Source organism: Oncorhynchus tshawytscha, linkage group LG10 (assembly GCF_018296145.1).
Source record: "Oncorhynchus tshawytscha isolate Ot180627B linkage group LG10, Otsh_v2.0, whole genome shotgun sequence".
Taxonomy (NCBI): Eukaryota; Metazoa; Chordata; class Actinopteri; order Salmoniformes; family Salmonidae; genus Oncorhynchus; species Oncorhynchus tshawytscha.
Window position 1 is genome coordinate 18,317,260 of NC_056438.1, and position 23,537 is coordinate 18,340,796.

Here is a 23,537-nt window from a genome sequence, read left to right on the forward strand (position 1 = left end):
AGAGATGTCATAGAGAGTGTAAGAAAGAGACAGATAAAGAGAGGGAGAGAGTACAAATAAACTAGAGGATTTCTCAGCAGACATTAGAGACAGAAAGAGAGATAGAGACAGAGAAATGGGGAGAAGGAAATAGTGAAAGGGAGTAAGGAAGAGAGAAAGAGAGCCTCCGTGCTGAAATGAACTCAAGGATATTGCTAAGAGGTAAAGGGAGAAGAGAGGGCTGGATTAAAAGGAGGAGTAATGACGTGATGGAGGGAGGGAGAATAAGGGAGGAGGGACTTCTTCCAGTCACTGCACTGGTCTGGTACCATGTGGAGGAGAAGAAGATCTGAGAGAGAGAGAGAGAGAGAGAGAGAGAGATCAAGATGTAGAGAGAGTAAACGATAAAGAGTAAAAGAGAGAGAGGGAGAGAGAGCGAGAGAGAGCGAGAGAGAGAGAGAGAGAGAGGTAAAGAGAGCAAGCGAGAGAGGTAAAGAGAGCGAGAGAGAGAGAGGTAAAGAGAGCGAGCGAGGGAGAGAGGTAAAGAGAGCGAGTGAGAGAGAGAGAGGTAAGAGAGCGAGAAAGAGAGGTAAAGAGAGCGAGTGAGAGAGAGAGAGAGAGAGGTAAAGAGAGCGAGCGAGAGAGAGAGAGAGAGGTAAAGAGAGCGAGTGAGAGAGAGAGAGAGGTAAAGAGAGCGAGTGAGAGAGAGAGAGAGGTAAAGAGAGCGAGCGAGAGAGAGAGAGAGGTGAAGAGAGTGAGCGAGAGAGAGAGAGAGAGAGAGGTAAAGAGAGCGAGCGAGAGAGAGAGGTAAAAGAGAGCGAGTGAGAGAGAGAGAGAGGTAAAGAGAGTGAGCGAGAGAGAGAGAGAGAGAGAGAGGTAAAGAGAGCGAGCGAGAGAGAGAGAGAGGTAAAGAGAGTGAGTGAGAGAGAGAGAGAGAGAGGAGACAAATTTGACCCCAATAACTACCGTGGAATATGCGTCAACAGTAACCTTGGGAAAATCCTCTGCATTATCATTAACAGCAGACTCGTATACATCCTCAATGAAAACAATGTACTGAGCAAATGTCAAATTGGCTTTTTACCAAATTACCGTACAACAGACCATGTATTCACCCTGCACACCCTAATTGACAACCAAACAAACCAAAACAAAGGCAAAGTCTTCTCATGCTTTGTTGATTTCAAAAAAGCCTTCGACTCAATTTGGCATGAGGGTCTGCTATACAAACTGATGGAAAGTGGTGTTGGGGGTAAAACATACGACATCATAAAATCCATGTACACAAACAACAAGTGTGCGGTTAAAATTGGCAAAAAACACACAAATTTCTTCACACAGGGTCGTGGGGTTAGACAGGGATGCAGCTTAAGCCCCACCCTCTTCAACATATATATCAACGAACTGGCGCGGGCACTAGAAAAGTCTGCAGCACCCGCCCACACCCTACTAGAATCCGAAGTCAAATGTCTGCTGTTTGCTGATGATCTGGTACTTCTGTCACCAACCAAGGAGGGCCTACAGCAGCACCTAGATCTTATGCACAGATTCTGTCAGACCTGGGCCCTGACAGTAAATCTCAGCAAGACCAAAATAATGGTGTTCCAAAAAAGGTCCAGTCACCAGGACCACAAATACAAATTCCATCTAGACACTGTTGCCCTAGAGCACACAAAAAACTATACATACCTTGGCCTAAACATCAGCGCCACAGGTAACTTCCACAAAGCTGTGAACGATCTGAGAGACAAGGCAAGAAGGACATTCTATGCCATCAAAAGGAACATAAATTTCAACATACCAATTAGGATCTGGCTAAAAATACTTGAATCAGTCATAGAGCCCATTGCCCTTTATGGTTGTGAGGTCTGGGGTCCGCTCACCAACCAAGACTTCACAAAATGGGACAAACACCAAATTGAGACTCTGCACGCAGAATTCTGCAAAAATATCCTCTGTGTACAACGTAGAACACCAAATAATGCATGCAGAGCAGAATTAGGCCGATACCCACTAATTATCAAAATCCAGAAAAGAGCTGTTAAATTCTATAACCACCTAAAAGGAAGCGATTCCCAAACCTTCCACAACAAAGCCATCACCTACAGAGAGATGAACCTGGAGAAGAGTCCCCTAAGCAAGCTGGTCCTGGGGCTCTGTTCACAAACACACCCTACAGAGTCCCAGGACAGCAGCACAATTAGACCCAACCAAATCATGAGAAAACAAAAAGATAATTACTTGACACATTGGAAAGAATTATCAAAAAAACAGAGCAAACTAGAATGCTATTTGGCCCTACACAGAGAGTACACAGCGGCAGAATACCTGACCACTGTGACTGACCCAAAATTAAGGAAAGCTTTGACTATGTACAGACTCAGGGAGCATAGCCTTGCTATTGAGAAAGGCCGCCGTAGGCAGACATGGCTCTCAAGAGAAGACAGGCTATGTGCTCACTGCCCACAATATGAGGTGGAAACTGAGCTGCACTTCCTAACCTCCTGCCCAATGTATGACCATATTAGAGAGACATATTTCCCTCAGATTACACAGATCCACAAAGAATTCGAAAACAAATCCAATTTTGAAAAACTCCCATATCTACTGGGTGAAATTCCACAGTGTGCCATCACAGCAGCAAGATTTGTGACCTGTTGCCACGAGAAAAGGGCAACCAGTGAAGAACACGCACCATTGTAAATACAACCCATATCTATGCTTATTTATTTTATCTTGTGTCCTTTACCATTTGTACATTGTTACAACACTGTATATATATATATAATATGACATTTGTAATGTCTTTATTGTTTTGAAACTTCTGTATGTGTGATGTCTACTGTTAATTTCTATTGTTTATTTCACTTTATATATTATCTACCTCACTTGCTTTGGCAATGTTAACACATGTTTCCCATGCCAATAAAGCCCTTGAATTGAATTGAATTGAGAGGTAAAGAGAGCGAGTGAGAGAGAGAGAGAGGTAAAGAGAGTGAGCGAGAGAGAGAGAGAGAGAGGTAAAGAGAGCGAGCGAGAGAGAGAGAGAGCAAAGAAAGAGGGAGAAGCGAGAGAGGAAGAGGTAGAAAGAGCAGTTCCGCATGCCACATATACTACTAACACCTACAATTCCTAAAACAACCAAGAAAGCAATCAAACATCACAATCGTCTTTGTACATGGAAATGTAATTACCAAATCCCACAGCACAGACTCAAAACTACATTTCCTTTCAGAGCGTTGGCAATATCCAAGATGAATATCTTCAAAACAACGGAGACGTTGCATTTTCCTGTACTTAGCAGTCACTCAAATGAACTAGGACTGCCCTCTAGTGTTTATTATAGGTAATGACAGAGAACAGCACCACTATTCCCTTTAAATTTGAATCTGGAACTCAAAGCCCATTCCACTGCTTTTTAAAGGACTGATTTTTTTAAGGACTGATTTTAGACCTGGGATGCCAGATGGGCGCAATGAATGAATTATTAGGTAGAACACAAAACCAGCAGTGCTCCGGACCTCCAGGGTAAGATTTGAATAACCCTGCTCTATTCAAATGTTGTTAACTCTTAGGTACTTGTTCACAAAGTGTGTCAGAGTAGGAGTCCTGAGCTAGGATCACGTTTGCCTTTTGAATCATAATGGATAGTAGGGAGAACCTGATTCCAGATCAGCACTCCTACTCTGAGACGCTTCAGTTCCAGCCTGTGTGTGTGCGCTCACCCTAAAAATCAAATCAACTCAATTCAAAGTTTATTGGTCGCAATATCAATGCACACATAATCCAAATGTAATGTAAATAATGTAAATATATACAGTATGTGTGAATGGTGTGTATAAACAGTACGGACAGCATGTGAATAGAAAAAGTGTGTACAGCAGTAGTTATATAGGATGAACCATGACTAGAATACACTATATACATATAAAGTGGGTAAAACAGCATGTAAACCTTATTAAAGTGAATGGTGAGTGTAGACAATTCTCATCATGCAGGACAGAATCCCATCGACTATTAGGTTTCAGGTAAGACTCAAATGCAGGCTATGTTGAAGTAACAATGTTTACTACAGCAACAGGGGCAGGACAATGACAGGTCAAGGCAGGCAGGGGTCGATAATCCAGAGTAGTGGGGCAAAAGTACTGGACGGCAGGCAGGGTCAGGTTCAGACAGAGTGGTCAGGCAGGCAGGCTCAGAGTCAGGACAGGCAAGGTCAAAACCAGGAGGGTGAGAAAAAGAGAGAGTGGGAAAAGCAAGAGCTGAGAAACAAAACGCTGGTTGACTTGACAAACAAGAAGAACTGGCAACAGACAAACAGAGAGCACAGGTATAAGTACCCAGGGGATAATGGGGAAGATGGGCGACACCTGGAGGGGGGTGGAGACAAGCACAGGTGAAACAGTTCAGGGCGTGACATCGACAAAGGTGGACTTGATCTTATGAACCTGGGGGGTTAGCAACCCACATGCACATTGTTATTATATTTGTCTTGGGGAGCTTCTTGACAACCCAGTGAGGGCTGCTTGACACTAAGAACACATCGGCCTGTGGGCCCCCTGCTCTAACTGCTTCATCTTAGAGAGAGAGAGAGAGAGAGAGAGAGAGAGCTTGTGAGAGAATGTGTGAGAGAAAGAAAGAGAGTGTGTGTGTGAGAGAGAGAAGAGAGAGAGAGAGGGCAGAGAGAGAGAGTGTAGAGAGAAGAGAGAGAGGGTAGAGAGAGTAGAGAGAGAGGGTAGAGAGAGTAGAGAGAGGGTAGAGAGAAGAGAGAGAGGGTAGAGAGAAGAGTGGGTAGAGAGAGAGGGTAGAAAAGGAGATTAGAGGGAGAGAGAGGGGGGGGTTGCTTGCTGTGAGGACAGGGGGTTAACTGGGATAGGCGTCCCGGTAGCGGGACATCTGTCTACAACTTCCGGTGAAATTGGAGGGCGCCAATTCAAATAAATAATCATACAAATTATGGATATTAAACATTTTGGTACATGCAAGTATTTTATATGGGTTAAAAGCTTAAAGTCTTGTTCATCTTTCTGCATTGTCTGATTTACAATAGCCTTTACAGCGAAAGTATACCATGCGATTGCTTGAGGACGGCGCCCCACATCAACATGTTTTTCAACCAGCACAGGCTTCATAGAATCACAAATAGCGATTAAATAATCACTTACTTTTTGAAAATCTTCCTCTGATTTATAATCCAAAGGGTCCCAGCTACAACATGCATGGTTGTTTTGTTAGATAGAATCCTTCTTTATATCCCAAAAAGTCAGTTTAGTTGGCGCCATCGATTTGTGTAATCCACTCGTTCAACATGCATACAAAGGAATCCAATAAGCTACCTCTAAACTTTGTTAAAACAAGTCAAACTACGTGTCTATTTAATCCTCAGGTACCCTAAAATGTAATTCAACTATAATATTTCATATGGAAAGAAATATGTTCAATAGAAAAGCAAAATTAGCATGTGCTTGTCCTCTTCATCACACGCCCACCGACTGATTTACAACTGTGACTCGGTGCCAAAACTCAAAATTCTTCCTCGTTTGGGAAGAAACAAGCCTGAAATCTTGAACAAAGACTGTTGACATCTAGTGGAAGCCATAGGAATTGCAATCTGGGAGCCAGATTTAACATTGTCCCTATATGTTGTATTGGAAGAGCATGGGATCTAAAGAAAAACAACAATTCTGGTTGTTTTTTCTTTGGATTTTCTCCTACCATATCAATTGTGTTATAGTCTCATGCATTACTTTAACATTTCTACCAACGTCAACGTGTTTTCTATCCAATGCTACCAATTATATGCATATCCTGGCTCCTGGGCCTGAGTAACAGGCAGTTTACTTTGGGCACGTCAGTCAGACAGGAAGTGGAGAAAATGGGGGCCTATCCCAGAGAGGATATGAGAACTTCAGAGATGCTGGGTTAAGAACTATCATTATAGTACTGTAAAAAGAAAGAAACAGAGAGGGCTTAAGTAGTCTTAAACACACACACCACAGGATGCCTCCAGCGGGGGGTTGTCTCCAGTGGGGGTTGTCTCCAGTGGGGGTTGTCTCCAGCGGGGGTTGTCTCCAGTGGGGGTTGTCTCCAGCAGGGGTTGTCTCCAGTGGGGGTTGTCTCCAGCGGGGGTTGTCTCCAGTGGGGGATGTCTCCAGTGGGGGGTTGTCTCCAGTGGGGGTTGTCTCCAGTGGGGGTTGTCTCCAGTCGGGGGGATATCTCCAGCGGGGGGTTGTCTCCAGTGGGGGTTGTCTCCAGTGGGGGGATATCTCCAGCGGGGGGATATCTCCAGGGGGGATGTCTCCAGCGGGGATTGTCTCCAGCGGGGGGATGTCTCCAGTGGGGGGATGTCTCCAGCGGGGGGTTGTCTCCAGTGGGGGATGTCTCCAGTGGGAGGGATGTCTCCAGCGGGGGTTGTCTCCAGCGGGGGGGATGTCTCCAGTGGGGGGATGTCTCCAGCGGGGGGATGTCTCCAGTGGGGGTTGTCTCCAGCGGGGGGGATGGCTCCTGTGGGGGATGTCTCCAGCGGGGGATGTCTCCAGTGGGGGTTGTCTCCAGTGGGGGTTGTCTCCAGGGGGATGTCTCCAGTGGGGGTTGTCTCCAGTGGGGGATGTCTCCAGTGGGGGTTGTCTCCAGTGGGGGTTGTCTCCAGCGGGGGATGTCTCCAGCGGGGGATGTCTCTAGCGGGGGATGTCTCCAGCGGGGGATGGATAGTGTGTATCCTGAGTCTTGCTGTGTTCTATAAATAAATAGTTTAGAGAGTTTGTCTGTTTCTGTTAAGGAGGAGAGTTGCAGTAAGAACGAGCATTGTTCTGCCTCAATCACTAACTCATGCATCCACACACACACCCAAACACATTAGCACAGGCACACACACACACACACACACACACAAACACATTAGCACAGGCACACACACACACACAAACACAAACACATTAGCACAGGCACACACACACACACACACACACACACACACACACACACACACACACACACACACCCAAACACATTAGCACAGGCACACACACACACACACACACACACACACACACACACACACACACACACACACACACACACACACACACACAAACACATTAGCACAGGCACACACACACACAAACACAAACACATTAGCACAGGCACACACACACACACACACACAAACACAAACACATTAGCACAGGCACACACACACACAGGGATTAATTGCTGCTGTGATAGTTCTTTGGAATAATAACCAAACGTTTCTCACAATTACCCACACAGAATCCATGATGAGGATGCAGAGGAGGACAGGGGGAGGGAGGAATAACAAGTTGAAAGGGAGAGAGTGGAGGGTCTAACATAACCACATTCTGAACTGATGTGTTTGTTTTTCAGTGTGTTTGACACTTACACAGCGTAAGCACATTAAAAGCCAAACTGAAGCAGACAGTGCTTTTAAACAACTGACAGGCAGACAAGTGGAGAGCGACAGAAGACTGGACAGAGATGGTGAGAAGGAGAGAGAGACAGAGGATTGGAGTGAGGACTGGAGAGAGAGGAGGGAGAAAGATGACTGGAGAGAGAGAAAGAGGACTGGAGAAAGGGAGTGAGAAAAAGGAGAGAGAGGGCTGGAGAGAGAGGAGAGAGAAACCAAGAACTGGAGAGAGAGAGAGAGAGAGAGAGAGAGAGAGGGAGGGAGAGAGAGAGAGAGAGAGAGAGAGAGAGAGAGAGAGAGAGAGAGGGAGGGAGAGAGAGAGAGAGAGAGAGAGAGAGAGAGAGAGAGAAGGGGGAGAGAGAGAGAGGACTGGAGAGAGAGCAGAGAGAGACAGAGAACTGGAGAGAGGGAGGGAGAGAGAGAGAGAGAGAGAGAGAGAGAGAGAAAGAGAGGACTGGAGAGAGAGCAGAGAGAGAGAGAACTGGAGAGAGGGAGGGAGAGAGAGAAAGAGAGGACTGGAGAGAGAGCAGAGAGAGAGAGAACTGGAGAGATGGGAAAGAGAGGCAGAGGACTGGAGAGAGGGAGTGAGAAGAAGGAGAGTGAAAGGAAGAGAAAAGAGAGGGGAAGAGCGAGAGATACAGATGTAGAATGAGAAGGAGAGAGACACCAAAGACTGACAGGGAGAGAAAGGGAGGAGGGAAACAGAATGGAGGACAAGAGAGGTGGTTAAAAAGAGAGGCATGGACAAATGAAAAAATGAGAGAGCAAGAAAAGAGAGAGATGGAGGGAAATTGTATTTCAGATTTAATTTCCCCACTGCGGGAAGAGAATAAGAAGAATTTTCAGATATTGATGACTGAGGAGCCATTGAGTATTCATAAGCTTGTGTGTCTGCTTCTAAATCCGTCTCTCACCATGAAAATACCTCACACTCAGAACATGGAGCATCTCTCTTTGAGATAGAATAACTGATTTCCATAGGCTTAGAAACAGAGAAGTACCACACACACTGTCGCACTGGCTGTGTTGTCTGAAAGCTAGAGGGAAATCCTTTGGTGCCTGTTCTGTTGTTTTATTCCGAGAACAGAGATAAAATACATCAAACATAGGATAACGCACCACAAACAAACTCTGACACACACAGACAGTGAAGTGTGCATACTGTAGCAGGCAGATCAGCTTTGCCTGAGGCTCAGACGAGAGCAGCGATAAGTCCCTGTACTGACAATTAATAATTATAAGAGCCTCCTTGTCCACATGGGTCCTGTGGCTCTCGCTTCACAACTAGATGCACCAGAGTAGATGATGATAACAGCAGCAAAGTAAACATACATATATTTCTAGAGTGAATGTCAATTGTATTTCCTGGATTCCTCACTTCCACTCTGCTTGTCTCCTTCTCAAAGTATATGAAGTTCCAGGAAGGGAATGCAGTCCTACCTGCTTCCCACAGTGGACACGCAAAAACAACACATGTATGGCTGCATGACTAAGTCCTTTTGGATAAAAGCTATTACTATTACTATTCTGTTATTATTAGAGGTCTAGGCTGTGGTCTTGGTGGCTCTGGGCCCATGCAGGCTTTTGTTCTAGTCTGAGGTAGACTGGTGTCATTCCCTCTGGTCCAAATCTTTCTTCAACATGACCAGCACTCCACCCACTGATGGACTGAGCTTCTGTAGGACACACAGAGAGTAGACACAACATAAATAATGGGTGTCCCAAATGGCATCCTATTTTCTATAGGGTGCCTATTCCCTATGGGCCCGGGTCAAAAGTAGTGCACTAAATAGGGAATTAGGGTGCAATTTGGGACACAACTATAGCCTTGCTTTGTCACGTCCTGACCTTAGTTCCTTTTTTATGTCTCTGTTTTAGTTTGGTCAGGGCGTGAGTTGGGGTGGGCATTCTATGTTTTGCATTTTAGGCGTTGTATTTCTGTGTTTGGCCTGGTATGGTTCCCAATCAGAGGCAGCTGTCGATCGTTGTCTCTGATTGGGAATCATACTTAGGCAGCCTGTTTTCCCACTATGGGTTGTGAGTAGTTATTTTCTGTTTAGTGTTTTTGTTGCACCTTACAGGACTGTTTAGTTTTCGTTCATTCTCTTTGTTATTTTGTTTTGTGTTCAGTTTAAATAAATATATTATGGACACTTACCACGCTGCGCATTCGTCTGATATTTCATACTCCTCGTCCGAGGAAGAAGAAAATCGCTACATGCTTGCCAGGCTTACAGCAGTAGCATTACTACATGGTTTGGCAATAAAAACTACAGGCATATACACTGCACAAATAGCATGTCTAAGACTGGACTGAGGTTAGAAACATTGCTTTGAGTGTCAAAAGAAAACTGCCGCCCCATCTGTGAAGTCCTCTCCACCTCTTCTGGGTCCATCTGAGTGGTTCCATCCTGGTACACCATGGTTAGAACCAGAGCACTGGTCTACCTGGCCTCCTTCAGCACCCTGCTCCTCTCCTCGGGACTCAACTTCCCAGTATCCCTTTCTCTGGGACATGGCTATGTTCAGACAAGCTTTGGATTGGTTGGACTGGGCCTCACTAGCTGCTTCCCCCCTCTGGTCCTGTTTCTGGGCTGATTTGACCCTGGTTAGATCCAGGTTTGGCTCACTTCAGCTTGAATGGTTTGGGAGTTTTGGCTTGTCGATTTTGGGGGGTGTCTGCACTAGAATGGTCCCTGGTTGATTCTAACCCTCTCTCCCCCAATGGGACACCCAATCTTAGCCTACCTAGGTTGGCTGGGGGTCTATGCAGGGAGTTAGGGTTTAGGGCTAAGCCCTTGGTTCCCTCAGTCTTGTGAAGGGTCTTGCCATTCCTCTGAACTCCCAGGCGTTTTCCAAATGACCTGACGATGAATGCTGGAACCAAATAATTTACTATTTTGCTGTGTTTAGAAAACAGGACGGTTACACATAATGAGCTTTAATAGAGTGAACAAAACCTTTCAAATCAAATCAAATGTATTTATTTAGCCCTTCGTACATCAGCTGATATCTCAAAGTGCTGTACAGAAACCAGCCTAAACCCCAAACAGCAAGCAATGCAGGTGTTGAAGTACGTTGGCTAGGAAAAACTCCCCAGAAAGGCCAAAACCTAGGAAGAAACCTAGAGAGGAACCAGGCTATGAGGGGTGGCCAGTCCTCTTCTGGCTGTGCCGGGTGGAGATTATAACAGAACATGGCCAAGATGTTCAAATGTTCATAAATGACCAGCATGGTCCAAAAATAGGTCTGGGACAGGTAGCACGTCCGGTGAACAGGTCAGGATTCCATAGCCGCAGGCAGAACAGTTGAAACTGGAGCAGCAGCACAGCCAGGTGGACTGGGGACAGCAAGGAGTCATCATGCCAGGTAGTCCTGAGGCATGGTCCTACGGCTCAGGTCCTCCGAGAGAGAGAAAGAAAGAGAGAATTAGAGAGAGCATACTTAAATTCACACAGGACACCGGATAAGACAGGAGAAGTACTCCAGATATAACAAACTGACCCTAGCCCCCCGACACAAACTACTGCAGCATAAATACTGGAGGGGTCAGGAGACACTGTGGCCCCATCCGATGATACCCCCGGACAGGGCCAAATAGGAAGGATATAACCCCACCCACTTTGCCAAAGTACAGCCCCCACACCACTAGAGGGATATCTTCAACCACCAACTTACCATCCTGAGACCAGGCCGAGTATAGCCCACAAAGATCTCCGCCACGGCACTACCCAAGGGGGGGCGCCAAACCCAGACAGGAAGATCACATCAGTGACTCAACCCACTCAAGTGACGCACCCCTCCTAGGGACAGCATGAAAGAGCACCAGTAAGCCAGTGACTCAGCCCCTGTAATAGGGTTAGAGGCCGAGAATCCCAGTGGAAAGAGGGGAACCGGCCAGGCAGAGACAGCAAGGGCGGTTCGTTGCTCCAGAGCCTTTCCGTTCACCTTCACACTCCTGGGCCAGACTACACTCAATCATATGACCCACTGAAGAGATGAGTCTTCAGTAAAGACTTAAAGGTTGAGACAGAGTCTGCGTCTCTCACATGGGTAGGCAGACCATTCCATAAAAATGGAGCTCTATAGGAGAAAGCCCTGCCTCCAGCTGTTTGCTTAGAAATTCTAGGGACAATTAGGAGGCTTGCGTCTTGTGACCGTAGCGTACGTGTAGGTATGTACGGCAGGACCAAATCAGAGAGATAGGTTGGAGCAAGCCCATGTACTGCTTTGTAGGTTAGCAGTAAAACCTTGAAATCAGCCCTTGCCTTGACAGGAAGCTAGTGTAGGGAGGATAGCACTGGAGTAATATGATAAAAAATGTTGGTTCTAGTCAGGATTCTAGCAGCCGTATTTAGCACTAACTGAAGTTTATTTAGTGCTTTAATGCTTTATCCGGGTAGCCGGAAAGTAGAGCATTGCAGTAGTCTAACCTAGAAGTAACAAATGGAGCGAAAGTTTCTGATTTTTGCAATGTTACGTAGATGGAAAAAAGCTGTCCTTGAAACAGTCTTGATATGTTCGTCAAAAGAGAGATCAGGGTCCAGAGTAACGCCGAGGTCCTTCACAGTTTTATTTGAGACGACTGTACAACCATTAAGATTAATTGTCAGATTCAACAGAAGATCTCTTTGTTTCTTGGGACCTAGAAAAAGCATCTCTGTTTTGTCCGAGTTTAGAAGTAGAAAGTTTGCAGCCATCCACTTCCTTATGTCTGAAACACAGGCTTCTAGCGAGGGCAATTTTGGGGCTTCACCATGTTTCATTGAAATGTACAGCTGTGTCATCCGCATAGCAGTGAAAGTTAACATTATGTTTTCGAATGACATCCCCAAGAGGTAAAATATATAGTGAAAACAATAGTGGTCCTAAAACGGAACCTTGAGGAACACCAAAATTTACAGTTGATTTGTCAGAGGACAAACCATTCACAGAGAAACTGATATCTTTCCGACAGATAAGATCCAAACCAGGCCAGAACTTGTCCGTGTAGACCAATTTGGGTTTCCAATCTCTCCAAAAGAATGTGGTGATCGATGGTATCAAAAGCAGCACTAAGGTCTAGGAGCACGAGGACAGATGCAGATTTTTCAATATAGGAGGGCCAAGCACAGGAAGCAGCTCTTTCAGTAGTTTAGTTGGAATAGGGTCCAGTATGCAGCTTGAAGGTTTAGAGGCCATGATTATTTTCATCATTGTGTCAAGAGATATAGTACTAAAACACTTGAGTGTCTCTCTTGATCCTAGGTCCTGGCAGAGTTGTGCAGACTCAGGACAACTGAGCTTTGAAGGAATACGCAGATTTAAAGAGAAGTCTGTAATTTGCCTTCTAATAATCATGATCTTTTCCTCAAAGAAGTTCATGAATTTGTTACTGCTGAAGTGAAAGCCATCCTCACTTGGGGAATGCTGCTTTTTAGTTAGCTTTGCGACAGTATCAAAAATACATTTTGGATTGTTCTTATTTTCCTCAATTAAGTTGGAAAAATAGGATGATCGAGCAGCAGGGAGGGCTCTTCGATACTGCACGGTACTGTCTTTCCAAGTAGGAAGACTTCCTAGTAGGAAGACTTCCAGTTTGGTGTGGCAGCATTTCCGTTCCAATTGTCTGGAAGCTTGCTTCAGAGCTCGGGTATTTTCTGTATACCAGGGAGCTAGCTTCTTATGAGAAATGTTTTTAGTTTTTAGGGGTGCAACTGCATCTAGGGTATTGCGCAAGGTTAAATTGAGTTCCTCAGTTAGGTGGTTAACTGATTTTCGTCCTCTGGCGTCCTTGGGTAGGCAGAGGGAGTCTGGAAGGGCATCAAGGAATCTTTGTGTTGTCTGTGAATTTACAGCACGACTTTTGATGCTCCTTGGTTGGGGTCTGAGCAGATTATTTGTTGCAATTGCAAACATAATAAAATGGTTTCTATAACCTTTCTATTCTCTCAATTCCTTTCACAGCAAGATGGTGAAAAATGTGTGTGTGAAATGGTGAAGAGACAGCAAGAGGAGAATAAGAGAGAGAGCGAGAAAGAGAGAGTCAGTCCCAGACAGTGATCTCTAGGTCACAGTCAGTCCCAGACAATGATCTCTAGGTCACAGTCAGTCCCAGACAGTGATCTCTAGGTCACAGTCAGTCCCAGACGGTGATCTCTTTTAATTTTTTTAAATGTTTTTTTTTTACCTTTATTTAACTAGGCAAGTCAGTTAAGAACACATTCTTATTTTCAATGACGGCCTAGGAACAGTGGGTTAACTTCCTTGTTCAGGGGCAGAACGACAGATTTGTACCTTGTCAGCTCAGTCCCAGACAGTGATCTCTACTGCACAGTCAGTCCCAGACAGTTAGACAGAAAAACAGACAGTCAGACAGACAGTCCAGAGAGAACAGACTAACCATCTAACCCAGTCTCTCTCCACTGGAATACCTGCATTATTAATAGGAAGAAACTCCACATTTTTATGCAAAGTGTGTGAATTTGAATGAATCCAAATTCAGAGTCAGTGTGTGTGTGTGTGTAGTGGGGTATACCCTGCTTACCAAGAGAACATCCTCAACTGATTTAGCTCTCTAGGGAGAGCTCGGCTGATTTCCTTGTAAACAGAAACAATTACATGCTGACACACACACACACACACACACACAGTTTCTGCTGACTATGTACCTCTACAGAGTCCTATACCCCCTAGGCCAGTATTCAGTTAGCCACTGAAGCCCTAAGGATGGCCCATAACCCAGTATGGAGAGTAAGATCCTCCATTTGGACACCCTGCCCATTCACATCTCCATACAGAATCTATGTACTGCAGGGAAGCGGACTGCAGCACCATGGTCTGCCCAGCACTCTCTCTCTCTCTCTCAAACACTGCATGGTCTGCCCAGCACTCTCTCTCTCTAAAACACTGCATGGTCTGCCCAGCACTCTCTCTCTCAAACACTGCATGCACACATTTGAGTAGGCCTAGTTGTGATTTCAATACGTTTTCCTGTGTATTCTCAAATACACAGTCCAAAACAGGTACATTTATTTGAGTATTTGAATTGTTCATTGTAAAAAAAAATCAAATAGCCAACCAAATTGTATTTGAAAGTAATTACAAATATTTATTTCAAATGCTATTTTCAAATACATGGGTTAAATGCATGGGTGTACTTTCCACGTGTATTTCGACAATTAACTTCTTGTTTTTTCAAAGGCTATCTGAATACTTGTTTTGAAATGTATTGAAAAGCAGTTGAAGCATCTCATTAAAATAACCCAGGTCTGACATGCACACACAGTGGAAAGACTAGAGGGTTAAACTATCGTCAGGCCTTTTAGTTTAACCCCCAACAGGGAGCCATCACTTCTCTACGCTGTGGTGTGCCGTGGTGCAATACTGTCGAACTCTTCCATTTCCATGGAAATCAAGGGGGATGAGCAGTGGGGGAATTCTCTCTGTTTCACTCACTCTCAAGGCTGTGTTCCAAATGGCCCCCTAGTACACTCCTTTGGACCAGGATCCACCGTGCTCTGGTCAAAAGTAGTGCACTATGTAGGGAATAGGGTGGCATTTACAATGTATCTCAAAGGGTTTCAGGGAGAGGGACAGGGGGTTGTGGTTTGAGTGGTTTTCTGCATGGGAGCGAGATACCAACCATAACACAACTATTAAAATCGTACATTTCCCGAGCACCATCACTCAGGTGTTTACCAAAACAACTGGCGTCTGGGAGGCCATTTTGTTGTTGTGTGAATTACGGACTGCAGATTGAACAATATGCGTTCCTCTGGCTATAAAACACCTGAGTGGTGTTGTGGTGGTTAGTAGCCAGGGGGGTCTTCCCCAGGGGGTTCTACCCTTGTAGAGGGGATGTGTGTCTCTCTCTCTGTGTGTGTGTGTGTGTGTGTGTGTGTGTGTGTGTGTGTGTGTGTGTGTGTGTGTGTGTGTGTGTGTGTGTGTGTGTGTGTGTGTGTGTGTGTGTGTGTGTGTGTGTGTGTGTGTGTGTGTGTATCTGTGCTTGTGTATCTGTGCTTGTGTTTAAGCCAGACCCTGTGTCTGCATACTGAGTGAGGTCATTAAACTCACTGAAACATAAATGAGGTCTGATATCCTGTCTATACATTACTGCTCCTGACTCAGCTGTTCACTGACACACACACACACATATACACACACACACATAAACACTTCCTTACTGCATACTGAAACATAACTGAGGTCTGATATCCTGTCTATACATTACTGTTCCTGACTCAGCTGTTTACTGACACACACACACACACACACACACACACACACACACACACACACACACACACACACACACACACACACACACACACACACACACACATGAACGCTTCCTTACTGATTCTCTGTCAGCATGTTCAGAGTCAGTTATAATCACTGTATCCTGATTCACACTTTTTTGGTTTAGTCCAAAAAAGGGCCTAGTCAAAAGTTACGCACTATATAGGGAATAGGGCGCTATTTGGGACGCACCCTTTATTTCATCAGCACTGTGATATATATGATCTGCCTGGGGCCCTGAGTTTTTCCTAGTCAGGCCTTGTGGTTGGGGGAAATCTCTGGGCCCTATAGATTACTGGTCAACAGCTCCAGGATCAGCTTCCCCTTCACCAAATCCCAACAGTAACCATTAGAGGGAAAATGATAAACCAGCCTTAAATTAGCATCTATGAACAATACTGAAAGTCCTGTAAGGCCATCTAGTGGCTCATTACAGAAGTGCCAATTTGTCCAAGATATAAAATCCCATAAAATCCCTAACATCCATCTCTAACAGTGGAGGCTGGTGGGAGGCTCTATAGGAGGACAGGCTCATTGTAATGGCTGGAATGGAATAAATGGAACGGTATCAAATGGTACCAAACCACAGTCAGCATCTCCTCCTCCAGCTGAAACCATTTATCTGGATACATGTCTTTCTGTGACCTGAACTAACCCATGTTTCCACTGTGACCTGAACTAACCCATGTTTCCACTGTGATCTGAACTAACCCATGTTTCCACTGTGACCTGAACTAACCCATGTTTCCACTGTGACCTGAACTAACCCATGTTTCCACTGTGACCTGAACTAACCCATGTTTCCACTGTGACCTGAACTAACCCATGTTTCCACTGTGACCTGAACTAACCCATGTTTCCACTGTGACCTGAACTAACCCATGTTTCCACTGTGACCTTAACCCATGTTTCCACTGTGACCTGAACTAACCCATGTTTCCACTGTGACCTGAACTAACCCATGTTTCCACTGTGACCTGAACTAACCCATGTTTCCACTGTGACCTGAACTAACCCATGTTTCCATGTTTAACCCATGTTTCCACTGTGACCTGAACTAACCCATGTTTCCACTGTGTCCTGAACTAACCCATGTTTCCACTGTGACCTGAACTAACCCATGTTTCCACTGTGACCTGAACTAACCCATGTTTCCACTGTGACCTGAACTAACCCATGTTTCCACTGTGACCTGAACTAACCCATGTTTCCACTGTGACCTGAACTAACCCATGTTTCCACTGTGACCTGAACTAACCCATGTTTCCACTGTGACCTGAACTAACCCATGTTTCCACTGTGACCTGAACTAACCCACACTGTGACCTGAACTAACCCATGTTTCCACTGTGACCTGAACTAACCCATGTTTCCACTGTGACCTGAACTAACCCATGTTTGTGTTACTGTGTGACCTGAACTAACCCATGTTTCCACTGTGATCTGAACTAACCCATGTTTCCACTGTGACCTGAACTAACCCATGTTTCCACTGTGACCTGAACTAACCCATGTTTCCACTGTGACCTGAACTAACCCATGTTTCCACTCTGTGCGTAATGTGTTAGTGTGACCTGAACTAACCCATGTTTCCTCTGTGACCTGAACTAACCCATGTTTCCACTCTGTGCGTAATGTGTTAGTGTGTCCTGAACCAACCTGTGCTTCCTCCACGGTTCTTCTGTGCAGTAGTCACCAATGGCCCATCCATGTCCCCCTCTGTCACCCCCTGGCCCTCTCCATCCCTCATCTGCCCTTGTGAGGGGGACACCTCCTGGTGGTGGGGGTTGGTACTGCCACTGTCCTTCCAATCTCTTTTTCTTCATCCCTCCTTCCGACTCCGCTCTTCTTTCGCCCTCCGCCACTCCCATGCAGTCAATCTTTTCGCCCTCTCCACCTCTCTACCCTCTCTGATTGTCAGTAGTCATGTCACAAAAGAGCAGTTTCCTCTTCATGGGGACTCTCTGGGGTTCTCCCCTGGTCCTCCTGCTGTCACTAACTCCTCTGACTGGGCTATCTCCCTGCAGCGCCACCTGCTGCTCAACTAACTCAACTACACTGTGGCTCTCTGCGCTATCCCTGTGGCTCTCTGCGCTATCCCTGTGGCTCTCTGCGCTATCCCTGTGGCTCTCTGCGCTATCCCTGTGGCTCTCTGCGCTATCCCTGTGGCTCTCTGCGCTATCCCTGTGGCTCTCTGCGCTATCCCTGTGGCTCTCTGCGCTATCCCTGTGGCTGAGGTTCTCAGTAACTTCGCAACAAACTAAAGAGATTTTCTTTCCTCCATCTCTCTCTAGTGTATGACTTGCACCAAAACCATCCTTTTGTAACCAATCGTTTACTCCAATGTCATTCTCCTCTATTTCTGATTAAGTGAAATCAGCCCTCTTTCTGGTCTCTGACACAGCCTGCCATCTCGTTGGCCTCTTTCAGGTAGAGGCAGCAGGAGAGTTCCAAACTGCCATTTAGTTACAAGAGTTAGGGCCTGACGGTCAGCATCTCCTCCTCCAGCTGAAACCATTTATGTGGGCTGGGCTTTAGCCAGGTTCTCCCTCTGGCCTTCCAGGGCTACGGTGGTATCCTCTTGGCTACGTTCAGGACCTTGCCATTCCCCATCTACACTTCCTAAGTGCCAGTCTTCACTTTGAGTCTTTCGGCTTGTTACGTGGTTCTCTGGTGCTAGGAGGATGGTGGTCCACAGGCCCTAGTTGACTTTTTTCTCTAAGGGGGCTAGGGTGCTCTGTGCTGGGGAGAGGTGGTCTGACAGGGCCCTGGAACTGACAGGCCTATCTGGATCCTTTGCGAGATTGCTTACATAAGCTGGTGCTGAAGATGCTCTGCTCTACTTCCTCCACAGAGCATATGAGCACCTGGAGAAGCCCGACTCTGTGGTGAGAACAATGATCTTTGACTTCTCCAGTGCTTTCAATACCATACGAGCCTGCTTGCTGGCCCAAAAGCTAAAGGACATTCACATAAACCCACACACCAACAAATGGATTGTGAACTACCTGATCAATAGATCGGATATGTACAAACACAGGGGGCGCCGCAGGGGACGGTCCTGTCACTTTTTCTGTTTACCCTTTACACAAATGACTTCACACACACACACAACAATGAACTGAGACACTTACAGAAATTCTCTGATGACTCTGCTGTAGTAAGCTGTGTCATGAGAGGAGACGATGCTCATCTAAGGGATATACAAGAGTCCTTTGTGGAATGGTGTGAGGATAATTACTTCCACCTGAATGTATTAAAGCCCAAGGAGCTAGTGGTAGATTTTAGGAAAAATAAATGTTTTTAATCCCATTTCAATTAATTGTGAAGAGATTGTCACTGTTGACTCGTATAAGTACTTGGGTGTAATACTGGACAACAAACTGAACTGGAAGGAGAATTCTTACAGAATCTACAAAAACGCCCAATCCAGACCGTACTTTTTAAACAAGCTTACATCTTTTAATGTCTGTGACAAAATGCTCTACAGCACTATCTTAGCAAGAGACACTCTGATGACACACACCCCCTCCACAGGGCTCTGATGACACACACACCCCCTCCACAGCGCTCTGATGACACACACACCCTCCACAGGGCTCTGATGACACACACACACCCTCCACAGGGCTCTGATGACACACACCCCCTCCACAGCGCTCTGATGACACACACCCCCTCCACAGCGCTCTGATGACACACACACCCTCCACAGCGCTCTGATGACACACACCCACTCCATAGGGCTCTGATGACACACACACCCTCCACAGCGCTCTGATGACACACACCCACTCCATAGGGCTCTGACACACACACCCTCCATAGCGCTCTGATGACACACACCCACTCCATAGGGCTCTGACACACACACCCTCCATAGCGCTCTGATGACACACACCCACTCCATAGGGCTCTGATGACACACACCCCCACTCCATAGGGCTCTGACACACACACCCTCCATAGTGCTCTGATGACACACACCCACTCCATAGTGCTCTGATGACACACACCCACTCCATAGGGCTCTGATGACACACACCCACTCCATAGGGCTCTGACACACACACCCTCCATAGGGCTCTGATGACACACACCCTCCATAGCGCTCTGATGACACACACCCACTCCAGCGCTCTGATGACACACACCCACTCCATAGGGCTCTGATGACACACACCCACTCCATAGGGCTCTGATGACACAGACCCACTCCATAGGGCTCTGATGACACACACCCACTCTGATGACACACACCCACTCCATAGGGCTCTGATGACACACACCCACTCCATAGGGCTCTGACACACACACCCTCCATAGCGCTCTGATGACACACACCCACTCCGTAGGGCTCTGACACACACACCCTCCATAGGGCTCTGATGACACACACCCCTCCATAGGGCTCTGACACACACACCCTCCACAGCACTCTGATGACACACACACCCACTCCACAGCACTCTGGTGATACACACCCCCTCCACAGCACTCTGATGACACACACCCCCCCACAGCACTCTGATGACACACACCCACTCCACAGCACTCTGACTGACACACAGGAGCAGATTCAGTAGCAGGTTCATCCTGCTCAGATGTTCCACAGAGAGGTTTAGACAGTCATTTTTACCCACAGCCATGAGGCTTTTTAATACGTGTAATTAATTAACTGTTTTATGAGGTCTTTCTATTGGAAAATGTTGGTGCCTGTTTCCCCCCAGAGTAGGATAGAAAACGGTACTTCAATCAGACTATTCTTTTAGGGATAATATGGTTGGTGCATGTGCCTTTGTGTCTTTTTATCATGTGTTGGTCATTGTTGTGTGTCCTGTCGTTGTACGTCATTGATGATGAATGCTGTGATAAAACAATTACCCAAGTTGGGATTGATAAAGTAATACTCTACTCTCCAAGGGGAAGTGGATAAAGCATGTGAGCTGTCTCTTCAGGTGAGCTGTGGGAGAAGACCAAAGGCAACCAATCAGTCGACAGAGAATGAAAATCTGTGTTCTTACTGGACACGTTCAGGTAGTACCTCTGTTTCAAAACGTTTTTCCTCTAACTGAACCTGATGCATCTCTCTCTGAGCAGCAAGAAGCAACAAGGAGTCCTAGGGGCTAGTTGTAGTCCACTCTCTCCAGGGAGGCTCCTGTGAGGGGGTATGGAGGACCAGGGAGTACCTCCCTATGGGGGTAGAGGAGGGGGCAGGGTCCTCGGACATAAACTACGTACAATAAATGCAATTGTGTTTTATCAAAGGCAATTTGAATACACAGAGATACCGTGATGAGATCCTGAGGCCCTTTGTCGTGCCATTCATCCACCGCCATCACCTCGTGTTTCAGCATGATAATGCATGGCCCCGTGATGCAGGGATCTGCACACAATTTCTTGAAGCTGAAAATGACCCAGGTCTTCCATGGCCTGCATACTCACCAGACATGTCACCAATTGAGCATGTTTGGGATGCTCTCAATAGACGTGTACGACAGCGTGTTCCAGTTCCCGCCAATATCTAGCAACTTTATACAGTCATTGAAGAGGAGTGGGACAACATTCCACATGCCACAATCAACAGCCTGATCAATCTATGCGAAGGAGATGTGAAAAACTGCATAAGGCAAATGGTGGTTCTCTGATTCACGCTCCTCTCTCTTTTTTTTAAAGGTACATTCCATGACCAAAAGTATGTGGACACCTGCTCGTCGAACATCTCATTCGAAAATCATGGGCATTAATATGGAGTTGGTCCCCCGTTTGCTGCTATAACAGCGTCCACTCTTCTGGGAAGGCTTTCCACTAGATATTGGAACATTTCTTCGGGGACTTGCTTCCATTCAGCCACAAGAGCATTAGTGAGGTCGGGCACTGATGTTGGGCGATTAGGCCTGGCTCGCAGTCGGTGTTCCAATTCAAGGTGTTTGATGGGGTTGAGGTCAGGGCTCTCTGCAGGCCAGTCAAGTTCTTCCACACCGATCTCAACAAACCATTTCTGTATGAACTTAACTTTGTGCACTGTGGCATTGTCATGCTGAAACAGGAAAGGACCTTCCTCAAACTGTTGTCACAAAGTTGGAAGCACAGAATCGTCTCTAGAATGATATTGTATACTGTAGAGTTAAGATTTCCCTTCACTGGAACTAAGGGGTCTAGCCCGAACCATGAAAAACAGCCCCAGACCATTCTTCCTCCTCCACCCAAACTTTACAGTTGGCACTATGCATTCGGGCAGGTAGCGTTCTCCTGGCATCAGTCAAACCCAGATTTGTCCGTCAGACTGCCAGATGGTGAGGAGTGATTCATCACTCTAGAGAACACCTTTCCACTGCTCCAGAGGCCAATGGTGGCGAGCTTTACACCACTCCAGCCGACACTTGGCATTGTACACAGTGATCTTAGGCTGCTCAGCCATGGACACCCATTCCATGAAGCTTCTGACGAACAGTTCTTGTGCTGACGTTGCTTCCAGAGGCAGTTTGGAACTCGGTAGTCAGTGTTGCAACTGAGTACGGATGATTTTTACACGCTACGTGCTTCAGCACTTTGCGGTCCTGTTGTGTGAGCTTGTGTGGCCTACCGCTTCACGGCTATTCCAGATCAGCCCCCACGCCCTGCAGCTCACGCCTGGACAAAGCCTCACGCGCCTGGACAAAGCCTCACGCGCCTGGAGAGAGGATGTGTTGGTGGTGGTGCCCTGTGAGAGGAGAGAGGGAGAAGTTAGAGTTAATATGCAACTCTCATGAACCATCCAATGCCCACAGCCCTTACTAACATGTTATATAGTGATACCAATAATTGCAATAAAAAGGGCATTCCAAAAGGTTATACGATAAAGAATTTCAAAACAGGTGCCTTACCTTGGTGAATGACCGCAGGTTCTCAGTGATCCACCCCAGCCCGGCCCTGGCTCTCTCTTCCTCTGCCCTGGCCTTGAACAACTGGTGCTGGGCCACAATCTGACCCCACTGGAGCCTGGCCATCTCCCTCCTCTGCTCCACCACTCTTTTCCATCCTTCAGTTTTATCTCATGCCCCTCTCCATCTCCGCAGAGGCTGAGGTCCAGGAACTGGAAGCGTTCTGAGCAGGAGGTCTCCACCATGTGGGTGATGCCCTGGAAGAACTGGCGCTGGGTGAGGGCAGCCAGGGCCTTGGTGTTCAGCGCCTCCTGGTAGAGATAGTGAGAACAGGACAGGGGGCCCTGGTGGGTGGGTACTGAGGGCCGAGGCAGCAGCCTCTCCCTGGGTCTTTCCTTCCTTGGAATCTGGGTCTACTTTGAGGTAGGATCCTAGTTTCCTCACCTCGTCCGTGAGGGTCTGTAGTGCGGCATTTGTCCCGGCATTCTCCACCCCCAGCGCCGCGTTGACATCCTTCAGCCTGCCATTGGCCGCATCCTGCTGAGCGGCTAATCGGAGCGCAGCGTCAGCCTGGGCGGTGGCGAGCTCCTGAAGCTTCTTGTGGCGCCGCTGTTTCAGCGGCTTCTCCTTTTTAAACGCAACTAGCTCCGCCTTTAGGTCTTCCACTTTCACCTCCCCATCTGTCAAGGATGAAAAGGATGAGGAAGGGTGGACCATGCTACTTGCAGCCGCAGGCCTACAGGTCTTGAGGACATCGCCCAGGGCAGCCTGATCAAATATGGGCTTGACGGAGTCGCCATAAAGGCCAGGGCTTCCTCTGGGGTAAGGACGTTGCCCTGCTTGAGGGTGTGGCAGACAAAGCCAAGGAGGTGGAGGTTTTCCGAAGCACAGGCAAACAGCCAATCAAACTCAGAGCCCTTCAGGGATAGGGCGCCCAGATAACCTAAGCGACCAAGCGCATCCACAAACTGACTGCCGTCTGACATGACGAC

General features: G+C 46.8%; 1 protein-coding gene across 1 annotated transcript; it reads right to left on the reverse strand.

Moving 5' to 3' along the window:
• Positions 1–5,959: 5,959 nt before the first annotated feature.
• LOC121847581 (early nodulin-75-like) lies at positions 5,960–9,919 on the reverse strand. Its single transcript, XM_042329343.1, has 2 exons — positions 9,851–9,919; positions 5,960–6,715 (listed from the first exon to the last, which is right to left on the reverse strand). Exons 1-2 carry the CDS (start codon positions 9,917–9,919, stop codon positions 5,960–5,962), a joined length of 825 nt encoding a protein of 274 aa, XP_042185277.1.
• Between the last annotated feature and the right edge of the window lie 13,618 nt (positions 9,920–23,537).

What these genes read in the sequence shown, in the direction of transcription:
- LOC121847581 (XM_042329343.1), bottom strand. Translation starts at nt 9,919, where the DNA reads ATGTCCCAGAGAAAGGGATACTGGGAAGTTGAGTCCCGAGGAGAGGAG. An exon ending in AGGGTGCTGAAGGAGGCCAG is followed by an intron (nt 6,716 to 9,850) that starts GTAGACCAGTGC and finishes ATTTATTTATAG; the next exon opens with AACACAGCAAGACTCAGGAT.